At 34.0% G+C, this 13,497-nt stretch overlaps 1 protein-coding gene across 1 annotated transcript; it reads left to right on the plus strand.

Annotated features, from left to right (window-relative positions):
* Positions 1–9,838: 9,838 nt before the first annotated feature.
* On the plus strand, positions 9,839–10,941 carry HELRODRAFT_158501 (hypothetical protein; the record flags this gene model as incomplete). The annotated part of the gene is made up of 3 exons (XM_009010553.1): positions 9,839–10,040; positions 10,117–10,485; positions 10,550–10,941. The coding sequence occupies 3 exons, from the start codon at positions 9,839–9,841 to the stop codon at positions 10,939–10,941; spliced, it is 963 nt and encodes a 320-aa protein (XP_009008801.1).
* Positions 10,942–13,497: the final 2,556 nt, after the last annotated feature.

Raw genomic sequence — 13,497 nt, forward strand, 5'->3', positions numbered from 1 at the left:
TGAAGGATGGAAAGGCAGCAGGGCCCTCTGGACTCACAAATGACATTATCAAAGCATCTGGTACTGCAGGTACCCAAACGTTACTACAACTTTGTCGTGAAGTGTGGAAAAATTGCTCGCTGCCGACTTAATGGAACTATAGCATGACAGTTTCGCTATACAAAGGCAAAGGTGATCCATTGAATTGTTCATCATATCGGGGTATGTATCTGTTAGTACACTCCCTGAAAATTGTTGAGTAAATCATTGAGAGAAGATTAACATCGGAAATTATCAATTTGGTTTCCTGGCGAGGAAATCAACAATTGATGCAATTCACATCCTTCGGTAACTGCAAGAGAAGTACCTCGCAAAGCATCAACAACTATCATACATTTTCGTAGACCTTGAAAAAGCATTTGATCGAGTTCTCCGTGAAGCAATCAGGTGGAGTCTACGTCGACAACTCATTCCAGAATATCTTGTTCGACTTGTGATGGAAATGTATACGAATACTAAGACTCTCGTCAGCACAACGGTTGGAAACACAGATGCATTTGACATCGGCGTTGGAGTTCACCAAGGCTCGATTCTCACTCCACTGCTATTTATAACTGTGATGGAAGAAATCACAAGACCGATAGGCACTGGTGACATTTGGAATCTAATATATGCTGTTGATATTGTTTGTCTTAGCAGCCACGTCTGAGCAGAATGCAGCACAGATGCTTGAAGATTGGAACACCAGACTCGCCGATTATGGATTCAAAGTCAACATCATCAAAACGAAAGCAATGAACACTGGTGGACCCATCAAATTCACAGCTAATGGACGATGGCCCTGTTCAGTTTGTAAAGCTGGTTTAGGTAACAATTCAATCAAGTGTCAGCATTGTAATCAGTAGTGTCACAAACGATGTTCAAAAATATTTGGTCATTTATCCAAAGTGTCCAATTTTGTTTGTACTGCCTGCATCAATCCACAACATCAAATTCGAAAAAGCAATGTTTTTGAAGGCATTAAGGTAGAGAATGTCACATCGTTTCAATATCTAGGAGATGTTCTGGATTGTACTGGAACAGCTGAAGCAGAAACATGGTCAATGACAATCAAACTGGAACAACAACTTCACCGAACCGATATGAAAATGCTCCGATGGATGCAACGAATTAGTCTGAAGGACCTCATCAAATCAACCGAAATCCTGCGTCGTTCTGGTTTAGATGATATAACGGACGAATGCCGGCAACTCCGTCTGCGGTGGTTTGATTTTGTCAAACGAAGTGGAAATAGTGCCATAACTTCTCTTGCAGATGTTGAAATACCTGACACACGTCCCAAAGGCCGTCTAAAAAAGTCCTGGTCGCAAACAATCGAGCAAAGAAAACAACGTCCTACCTCGGGAGAACTAGGTTTTCTGGACGCTAAACGATGATTGATATTGAAAGTTTGAACATGTTACTCCAATTTTGCGTTAATTGCATTGGCTATCAGTTAAGAAAAGAGTTTCATTCAGAATTTTTCTTGCAGTTTTTAAATGCAAAAATGGCCTGGCTCCCAAATATCTTCAAGATGAAATTGTTCAGAGAGATATTCTAATGCCTCGACTTGTATGCGTTCAGACGATTTAGTTCCGCTTAAAGTTCCTTTCTCTAAATTGAGAATAGGATCAAGAAATGTTGCTATTTTTGGATCGATGATTTGGAATAGTCTGCCACAACATTTCGTGACCCGGCTCTTTCCCAAAGCAATGTTTCGAAAAGAATTGAAAGCTTATTTATTTTCTCTTGACAATTTATGATTTTAGTTAATGTCGTTTTTGAGAAGATTCGAAAAAGCACCAAACGAACACTCATAATAATAATAATAATAATAATAATAATAATAACTTCTGTTCGTTGATTTAAGTAGATATTAAATTTTTATTTTGAAGTTCTAAATACATTAAAAAAATTAAAATGTGATTTTATTACGTGGGAATTTTTTAAAATAGAAACATTGAAAATATTGATATAGGGAATGGTTACTGGTTAACACTTATATTTTTGTTAAAATATATTTTATACATTACTCATGCACAAAAAATTTGTTTTAAATAGTGTATCTGTAAATACATTAAATTTTACGTAGCGTTTTTTCTATTTTTATTAACATAATCAATTTCTCGTTTTTTCCGTTGTAAATTTAATTGTTTTACAGTTGAACCTTATTAATATAAAATTATATATAAAATTATCTTTATATCAGTATGTTAAAATTTAGATAAAGGTCTCTTCATTTTCAATTGTCGATCACAACGCACATAAAATGTTTACAGCAACGTTTAATTATGAAACTGGTCTATCATTTTTAGGAACATTATGAATTAAATGAATGCCAGCATATTATAACAAATTTTGAAGACGGACAAGATGAAGCTACCGAATGCACTCTTTCATTGAATGGTTCTTATTTTCTGTAACTCTGATTTTAATGATTTTAAAATATATATATGTATATATATATTTATTTATATATATATATATATACTGCGCCTATTTATTAGTTCAACGTCTTCACTTTAAACAAACAAGGAATCAATAAATAGGCACAGTATAAAGATAATTAAATAATTGAGCATCTTGGCACAACTACAACATATCAGTATATATATATATATATATGTATATATGTATATATATATATATATATGCAGGTAAAAGACCATAAATAATGCAGTAATTCATGAATACAAACTTCATTAAATATTTTTGCCCATTTTGCGTTGATTAGCTTTTTACCAATAGATTCAACATTTCGTATTTGGGTTAAATCATATTTATTAAACAGTTGTGTCATAGTGCGACTACAATTGTTGATTTCCCCGCTAGGAAACCAAATTGATAAATTCCGAAGGGGATGGACGACGTTAATCAATGATTTTCTTGACAATTTTCAATTGTCTTTATATAGCGGAACTGTCATGCTATAGTTCCATTCAGTCGGCATTGAGCAATTTCTCCACACTTTACGGCAAAGTTGTAGTAACGATTGGATACCTGCAGTACCAGATGATTTGATACTGTCATTTGTGAGTCCAGAGGGCCCTGCCGCCTTTCCATCCTTCATAGCTTTCAGATCTTCCGTAAGCTCCTCTACAGTGATGTCTGGAATCGGACCTTCGATGGGTGGAGCGTCAAAGTTGACATTGATGGGACTGTTTTCATTTAACAGACGGTTGAAATATTCTTTCCACTGTTGCTTGATCTCATCTTATTCAAGAACCATCTCATTTTTGTCGTTTTTGATACATAAGGCACCAACTGTCTTTTTCGTACGCTTTGCTTGTTTTGCTACACGATACAGAGATTTCATTTGTTCACCTTTGTTTTTGTGAGCCACTCTCTGCACTGATCTGACCGAGCCAATGCGACTTGACGTCTTGCATAGTTGTTTTTCTCACGGAAAATTTTGTAGTCGTCAACAGACTTTGATTTTTGCCATTGCTTGTATGCAGCTTTCTTTTCAGCTATTGCATTTTGTACACTGTCATTCCACCAACACGTGTCCCGTTCTAGCTGGCGTTTTGTACTAGTTTTCCCACAAACTGTAGTTACAGCGTTTATCAAAACGATTTTGTATGTATTCTTATCTGTACTGTGTTGCGACAGTCTGTTGAAATTCTTCTCGATGAATATTGCTTTTCAGCTTCCACGTTTTGATTCTCCAAGGCATTTGTTTAGACTTATGTTTTGACAGTTCGACAACCAGGTCTGCCACAAGGAGTCTATGTTGGGTGACACATGATTCGCCAGATATAACTTTGACATTTTTGAATAGCCTTCGGTGTTGTTGCTTGACAGCGAAGAAATCAATTTGCGTGGCTAATGGTCCACTTTTGTATGTTATGAGATGTTTCAACTTCTTTCTAAAATATGTGTTCAATAAACAAAACCCGTGGCTTTCAGCAAACTCAAGGATGAGATTGCCTTCTTCATTCCCTTCTCCATAGCAAAACCGCCATGTACGTTGTCAAAACCATCTGTTTTCTCTCCAACGTGGCCATTGAGATCACCTCGAATCAGGATTGTGTCAGATTTTGGTATTGTTGAGATGGTGTCAGAGAACGCTGCCCAGAAGTCATTTTTCATTTCTTCTGATTCGCCTGTCTGTGGTGCGTATGCAGAAAAAATTAAAAAAAATAAAATACGGAGATCAAAAAATAAAAAAAATGATCTTATGATAGACGACCGTTAAACAGAACAATTACATTAAAATAAAGAAGAAAGAAATAGTCCTTAAATATAAACAGAATTTTAAACTTGAACTTGCGTGTAGACTACAAAAATTGATACAAATATAATGAATGAAAACAGCATAAAAAAACATTGACACGTAGTTCAACAGACAAACCAATGAAAATTAGTTATTGCCAAAGTATAAACGGATTAGCCAAACTTGTTTTAGAATTACCTCATTTATCTTCTAGTTCAACATCTCTTGCTCACCTGCACTGGCTACCGATTCGTCAACGCATTAAGTATAAAATAGCTGTCATCACATATAAAACACTCAACACATCTCAACCATCATATCTTCACAAACTCATTCGCCTTCGCTCGTCTTTTAATCATCGCCATCACCTTCGTCTGCCGTCATCGTTGCAACTGCATCAACCAGTCAATACCTCAGCTCTCGTCAATAAAGGCTTCTCACATTGCCCACCATCAACATGGAACAGTTTGCCACTCATCATCCGTCAACAATCATCAATAGAAACGTTTAAAAAGCGATTGAAGCAGCATCTGTTTGAACAGGCCTTTGGTGGCCGTGCTGACATTTGTTATCCGGGCGCCTCTGACGCTCATAAATGACGTTATTATTATTATTATTATTGAACTGAAAGAAATTCAAATAAAATTTAAACAGAGTTAGAAACGTCTATGGTTGCATAAATCGACGTTTACCAGACAATAAATAAGATTCACAACGTTGTTTAAAGAGACGAGGTTTTGAGATATTTGTAACAGATAGAGACAAAATTGTAAACCAAATTTTGGGTGCAAGAGTAAATATTCTATCATTTAAAATTTTTAATCTGCTGAATGGTATTACATACGGAATGAAGTGACGAGTAGAGTTAAAGATGTATGAGGGCTTGAGTGGAGAAATATTTGAGAAATTAACTGGTAACAAATTTATTGACATATTTGAACATGAAAAAAGCAACAATTCAAATATGTAATTTGTATAATGTAAGAAGACCTAAAGAAGAAAAATATTCATCAACATGAGAAGTAATTTTTAAATATAATAATAGTTTTATAAATTTTTTTTGAAGTCTATATAATTTAAAAACTTAACCAGCAGGGCTATTGCCCCAAATAAAATTACAATATGATAAATGTAGAAAAACAAATGCATTGTACAGCAAAATTAAAATAGTTTTATTAAGTTTGTATCTTATTTTCTAAAGAAAATCTAATGTTTTGTTTATTTCAGAAGAAATAGTATCAATATATTTAACCCAAGAAAAATTACCTGAGATAATTAAACCCAAAAATTTAGTACTGAAAGTCCTCTCCATTAAATGATTATTCAAACGAAGGTTTAAGGGACCATAAGTATTGGTTAGGATTCTCGGAGCAATAATCATGTAGTTACATTTTTGTTAATTAATTTTTATCATAGTTTATTAGTATAAAACCAGTTAGCAATAAGTTTTAAATTATAATTGAGTAAATCCAAATCCTTCAGAGGTGATTTAGTTGAATAGAAAAAACTAGCGTCATCAGCATAAAAAATAATTTTAAATATGGTTTTAATTGAGAACAAACAAGTCATTAATAAACAATATAAAAAGCAAGGGTCCAAGAATCGATCCTTTTGGGACACCTTAAAGTACCAAGATTTCTTGGAATTTACATAACTCTTACATACTATATTGAGTAAATAAGACATAAACCAAGAGAAGAGCAGACTTACCACGAAAGCCATTTAAGTTTACATAAGAAAAAAGTGTGATCAACAAGATCAAAAGCTTTACTTATAATAGGACATTTCTATCATCCAATGTGGTTTTGTCGAGGATTGTGGCACAAGAAACGCTATCGTTATGCTACGAATGATTAGTGAATGAGCGATTGAAATGAAGAAATACTTGTTTAGATGTTTTGTCGAATACTCCAAAGCATGGAAATATTGGAAATTTTGGACATTGATGGAAAAGGCACGAGAGATATCAAAAACCTCTATTGGGGCCGAAGGGCAGCGATGAAAGCTGTTAACAAGATGACTAGTTTTGTCGAAATAAAGAAAGGTCTTAGACAAGGCGGTGTATTCTCTCCAGACCTGTACAAGCTCTATAGTGAGATCATCATGAGAAAGATAGAAGATCTACCTGGAATATCCATTTGAGGCGTGAATATAAACAATGCAAGGTATGCCGATGATACAGCTCTTATAGAGAAAAAACTGCAAACAATTGTTTCCAAACTGGTTTTTGAAAGTGAAAAGAAAGGCTTGCAAATTAACTTCAACAAAACAGAGTGCCTGGTTATCAGTAAAAGCAATACCGCCCCGATCTGCTCCATAAAATCATTATTGGTAAACAGGTGAAACAAGTCAACAGCTTCAATCATCTCGGAAGTCTGATTACCTCAGATTGTAAATGGGATATGGATATCAAACAAAAGTTAGCTATGGCGAAAGATGCATATTCTAAAATGAAAAGCATCCTCACCAACAGCAAAATCAGAATATCAACAAAATTAAAACTGTTAAGTTGTTACATTTTTTCTTTGCTAACTTATGGCTCTGAGTCCTGGACCATTTCAAAAGAAATGAAAAAAAGATTAACGCTGCTGAGAGGTGGTTTTTGAGAAGAATTATGAAAATTAGTTGAACCTCTCATATTTCGAATGAGGATCTATTAAAAGTCCGGTTATGAAAAGAGGAAATTATTACAGATAATCCGACGGGGATAGTTAAAGTTTTTTGGTCCCATTAAGCGGAATGAAAGAATGGAAAATCTAACAACTACTGGAAAGATTGCTGGGCAAAGAGATTGCGGTCAACAACGAATTACATTCGTGAAGTCAATCAATCAATCAATTAGCTTATAAAGCGCTATTTCCGCGATGTTCAACAGCGCTCCTCAATAAATTTTGAAAACAGATGGGTCTTGAGATCTGCTCTGAACTTCGCAAGTGATGGAGAAGTAGTCAGTGAAGTAGGTAGAGAGTTCCATAGAAAAGGACCAGGAAAAGCAAAAGCAGATTTGGCAAAAGAGTGTTTAACACGAGTTAAGAAAAAGCGAGAAGAAGAAGACGATCGTAAACCGGGGCGTTTAGGTTCAATTAATATATCTGATAAATACTTATGAAATAATTTAGATTGAGACTTATACATGAACGTGCAAATTTTAAAAATTATTCTATATTTTATAGGTAGCCAGTGCAAGAGAACAAGATATGGAGATATATGAAAAAAGAAAGGGGCATGAGCAACTAGACGAGCAGCAAAGTTAAAAGCTTTACTTAAAGGATAGAGTATAGAGTCAGGAAGACCATAGTAGAGCGAGTTACAATAATCAATCCTAGATAAGACTAACGAAGTAACAAGAAGGAGAAGAGTAGGATCATCAAGAAAAGGCAAAAGTTTTTTTATTCTACGTAGATGAAAGTAAGAGGTTCTAGCAACACTATTAATCTGAGAAGAGAGAGACATAGTAGAATCAAATCATCAGCATATAGTTGACTAGAGAAAGAAAAGTTATTAATAATACGAGGTAGTTCAGAAGTATAGAGTATAAATAGAAGAGGGCCAAGGATAGAACCCTGAGGTACCCCGAAAGTAAGTGTAGAGGAGTTAGAAGTAGAATTATTGAGAACAACAAAAGAAAAACAATTACAGAGATAAGAAGAAAACCAAGATAGACAAGAATCAGTAATATTAAAAGAAAGATGCAGCAGTCTCAAAAGAATAGTATGGTCAACAGTATCAAAAGCTGAGGAAAAGTCAAGAGCAAGAAGAAGAGTAAGATTACTATTGTCACTAGAGGGAAGGATATCATTGTGTATTTTAAGTAAAGAAGTTTCAGTACTGTGAGCAGGTCTGAAACCAGATTGAGATATAGGTAGCAGGGAGTTAGAGTCTAAATAGGATGACAGTTGATTAAAAACTACTTTTTCTATTATTTTAGAGATGAAAGTAATATTAGTTACAGGTCTATAATTAGATAAAAAGGTAGGATTAGATAAGAAGTAGGAAATTTAGAGGTTGAAAGAGATAAATTAACTAATTTGAGAATGATTGGATAAAATATTGAAGAAAATTCTTTAAGTAAATTAGAAGGAAGTAGATCTAGAGAACAGGTTGTAGACGACATAGAATTAATAATTTTAGTTAGTTCTAAAAGATTTATTGGAGTAAATACAGAAAAAGATTCAGATTCAGTAGTAAGTTTAGTAAAGTTATGAGAAGAAAAATTAGAATTAGATGTTCTTAAAGAAGTAATTTTATTTACAAAAAGTCATGAAACTGTTGAGCAGAAAAAGATGAGTGAGAGGATTTTTTATGTAGAAGTTTAGATAGAACAGACCACCTATTTTTAGATGTTGAAGCAGATGTTATAAAATTTCTAAGAAAAGTAGAGTGTTTAGAGAATAGTAGATATTTATAATTAATCAATTCAGATTCATAGATAGAATAAAGAGAGTTAGATGGATTTAACCTATAGGCTTTCTCCAATCTTCTAACACTTTTCTTGGCTACTACACAAGCATAATCAAACCAAGGAGCCTTACGAGAATAGAGCCCATAAGTAAATGATTTAAGAGGAATAAGCTTATCAAGAATAGAAGTAATATAGATATTAAAAGCATAGACAAAATCATCAACATCAGAAAATAAGGTAGTATCAAAAATAGTTTCAGTAAGAAATTGAAGAAAAATATCTTTATTAAGAGAAGACCAGCATCTTTTAGAAATAGACATAAATGAATTTGAAGGAAGAAAATCTAATGAAAAAACAGATTCAATAAGAAGGTGATCAGAATAAGGAACAGAGCTAGCAGAGATATTAATAGGCTTAGAAAAAGATGAAGCTATAATAAAATCAATAGTGTTACCAGAAGTATGGGTAGGAAAAGAACAATATTGAGTTAAGTTAAAAAGAGACAAAATATCATTAAATCTACGAGTGTAAGAACATGATAAATTATTGAAGTGCAAGTTGAAATCACCAGAGATGTAGAAAGGAATAGAAAAAGAGTAGAGAGATTCAGCGAGCGAGTAGAATTCATCTAAAAATAAAGTGAGAGAAGAAGAAGGAGGGCGATAGATTACAGCAATATAAAAATATAGAGAAGAAGACTTAAGAGATACAGCAAGACATTCAAAAGAAGAAAAATTAATAAAGGAAGTATTAATGGAAGCAGTAAATAGAGATTTATAAAATAGACAGATACCCCCATAAGAAGAATGAGAAGATGATAGAAGATTTTTTGGAGGTCTAGAAAGTTCAAGGAAGCTGTAACCATCAGGAGTAGCAAGAATAAGAGAGGGAGAGTTAGAGTCCTCGTGCCAAGTTTCAGTAAAAGTAAAAAAATCAGATAAAGAGGAAGAGATTATTTGATGGATATAAAGCGATTTTTTATTAATTGATCTTATGTTAATATTAAACAGTGAAAATGTAGAGGTAGGTTGGATATTGGTACTTTTAAATCTAGTTATATTATTTAAACTAATAGAATTAGAATTATTATTCTTATCATTAGTATTAATTACATTAGAGTCCACTCCTTGTTGATTTGAGTTTTAGTTTGCAGACATAACAATTTAATTTACATTTGTATGTACTGATTTGTTAATAAACATATGGCTTCAAAAAATAAATGCACAGCCTGTGCAGGTACGGTACCAATGAAGGAAATGCTACACTGCAAATTTTGTGAGTTGGTGATTCATTGGAAGTGCGCTTCCATTTCTGAGCAAACAATGAAGGATATTCAACAATGTACCGGTTTAATATGGTGTTGTAATGGCTGTGTTGGACAGATGGAGGCTCTCAAACCTGGCAGTCAGTTAAGCGTGATGGGGGGCGATATCAAAAACGATTCATGAAAGCAATGCGGTTATTATTAACCAAATTAAAGATTTGGGGGAAAAGTTTAATAAAACGCTTGTCAATGATGATTTGAACTTGGCGATGAAAAATCTAGAAAGCAAAATAATTATGCTGCAAGATGAACTGAAAAATATAAAAAACATACAAGATTGCAACAACGTCATTAGTGGTCAAATAAAGGAGATAAAAAGCATACTTGATAAAAAAATCACGGAAGATATTCTGGATAAAAAAATAAATTCACTACAAGGTCTTAGAAAGTCGTATTCAGATGCTGTGAAAGATGTTGTTGGGAAGAAAGTTGAAACTGTAAATAATGAAGTGATGAGTATGAATGATGGAATAAAGGCACTAAAAGAAGAGGTCATTAGTACAAAGAAAACAATTCAATTATATAGTGAGGTTGAAGAAAGATCGTTCAACTTTATAATTTTTAAATTGAAGGAATGTAACAACCTCAGTTTTAATGATAGCAAAAAAGAAGATGATGAAAAGATTATGCGTATTCTTTCTTAGTGCAATAACAGATGAAAAATTTGATATGTCAAATGTTGTTAGACACTACAGATTGGGCAAGAGATCGGATAATGTCAGACCGCTTTTGGTTAGACTGAAGTCAAAGGTTTTGAAAAACTTAATTATGGAAAGTCTAAATAATTTGAAAAATTTAGATGATGATCTGAAGGGAATAGGTATTAGCCACGATATGACAAAAGATCAAAGAATCAAGTGTAGAGAATTGATGAATTCAGCGAAGGAGAAGGAGGCAGCTGATAAAGAGGATTTTGTTTACAGAGTGAGGGGCGAACCTGGAAATTTGAGAATAATTCGAATAAAAAAAAGATTGCACTGAATATGTGCTCATTCGATATCGATGGAATATTTGAGGAACTTGATGATAAATGATGTAAACAGAAAAGTTAAAGCAATATTTTCGGTAGGGGCAATGGGCGGATATGAATAAAAAAAAAGTGGAAATTTTGGTAATGTGAATTTTGTCATTAACTATAGGGAAAGTAACATGGTGAATGATTAATTGGGTGGTTGTGGTGGTGATGATGATGACCCTGGTGATGATGATAGACGTGATGGTAGATTTATTGATGATGGTCGAATTAATGTTACCTGTGACGGGGATGATGATGGAGTTGATAGCGGTAGGACTGATGATATTAATGATGGATATTTGAAAAAATTACGTCTAGGTCTTTTAAATATAAGATCAATGATTTCAAAGACTGATACTATTTATGAATTATTACATGAAGACTTAGATATTCTTGTGTTAACAGAAACCTGGCATAGTTCATCAGATGATGTTTCGGTTAAACTAGCTATGCCCCATGGATTCAGGTTTGTTGATTGTTTGCGAAGAGAGGATCCATATCACGGGGGGTTAATCATTTACTTTCGTGATCTCTTTAAACACAAAAGGATAGCTTTGCCGGAATTATTAACATTTGAGGCAATTGTGGTTATATTGACAGTAGGCACAGTTAATGTACTATTTGCCATTATCGACCAGGATCGCAGTTGGTTTCTAAAGAATTTTTTCAAGAATTGACCAGTATCTTGGAGAACCTAATGTTATTGAGTGATCATGTAATATTATTAGGTGATTTGAACGTGCATGTCGAAAGAAATGATGATGTTAATGCCAAGCTATTATCGAATGTGTTTGACATGTTTTCAATGCAAAATGTAATAAAAGAACCTACACATATGCATGGTGGAACGTTGGACTTGGTGGTACCAGTAATAAATATGCCTGTTACTCGTGTTAGGGTATATCCTAGTGGTGTCATTTCTGATCACAGTTTGGTTTCATTTTGTTTGCCAATAGTTTGTTCCCCTGTGTTAAAGGTTAAAAAGACTGTACGGGCATGGAGGCGTGTGGATGAAAATCATTTGCTTACCTTGATTAATGGATCTCCGATAAGTGCTGCTTGTAATGACGATGATGTAGATAGAGCAGCGGAGCTCTTCAACAATGAAATACTGTTGCGCCTCTTCATGTTGTTGAAACAAGAATGGTTCCAACTGCACCATGGTTTGATAGTGACTGTAGAGGAATTAAACGTGATTGTCGAAGGTATGAACGCAAATATAGGAAAAATAAATGCATGGTTAATAGGCAAAACTGGATTGGCCTAATGAATATGAAACAAGAGCATTTTGCAAAAAAAAGAGAATCATACTGGAACAATTTAGTTAACACTAACGCTAACAACCCTAAACAGTTATGGCGAGTTTTAAACAAGGTTTTATGTAACAAAAAAACTAACACGGTTGATGTAGCAAACAATAAAATTACTGCCAGTGAATTTGCAGAGTTTTTCAGGAAAAAGATTGAAAACATTAAAAAAACCATAACAGGGCATGGCGTACCTTCTTTCAGTTGTAAGATTAAAGAACATCAAGTATTCTCGAATTTTTTGGAGTGCTCAAGTGATGATGTTAACATTTATAAATAACAGTTATTTTGAAAGCCCCTCCGACAACATTTTTGCTAGATTCCATCCCGACGAGTCTTTTCAAAAAACACATTGAACTGTTTTTGCCGTACTTGACGGATTTGATCAATATGTGTTTGAAAACTGGAAGTTATCCAATGATTTTTAAAAAAGCAATTGTTACACCGCTATTGAAGCAACCATCGTCCGATGCAAATGGGTTGAAGAGTTTTCGTCCTGTGTCAAATTTGTCGTTCATAGCAAAGATTGTTGAAAGGGTGGTTACAAGACAGCTTCTGCAATACTTGGATAAAAATAATCTTCTTCCGTGCTTTCAGTCGGGGTACAGAAGATTCCACTCTACGGAAACGGCACTGTTAAAGCTGTTGGCAACGTTATTTCAGTCATCAGATTCAAAGCAAGTGACATTGTTAGCTTTACTTGATATGAGTGCTGCCTTTGATTGTGTGGATCACAATATACTTGTTCAAAGAATGTCAGCAAGCTATGGAATTTCAGGCACTGTGCTAAGATTTTTCAAGTCGTACTTAAATGACAGATCACAGCGGATATTATTTGGTAATGAATATTCGGAGGAAGAAAAAATGTTAACTGGCGTCCCTCAGGGATCGGTGTTGGGGCCATTTCTCTTCTTCTTGTATACTGCTGATGTGTTTGACATGATGGAGAATTATAAGATGGAGTGTTATGCGTATGCAGATGATATTCAATTAGTGTCATGTGCTCCTGTTGAAAAGTTTGATGATTTAGCTGAAGGACTGAAAGATGCGTTGGCTGCAGTAAATATTTGGATGTCACAAAATGGAATAAAATTGAACAAAGATAAAACCAAGTTAGTGCCAATTGGTACATGGCAGCAGACATCAAAAATACATCGAGATGTATTAGAAATGGATGATGCCATTGTTAAATTTGAAAGATCATCCACAATTCTT

This window comes from Helobdella robusta (assembly GCF_000326865.2).
Source record: "Helobdella robusta unplaced genomic scaffold HELROscaffold_1, whole genome shotgun sequence".
In the NCBI taxonomy this organism is placed as follows: domain Eukaryota; kingdom Metazoa; phylum Annelida; class Clitellata; order Rhynchobdellida; family Glossiphoniidae; genus Helobdella; species Helobdella robusta.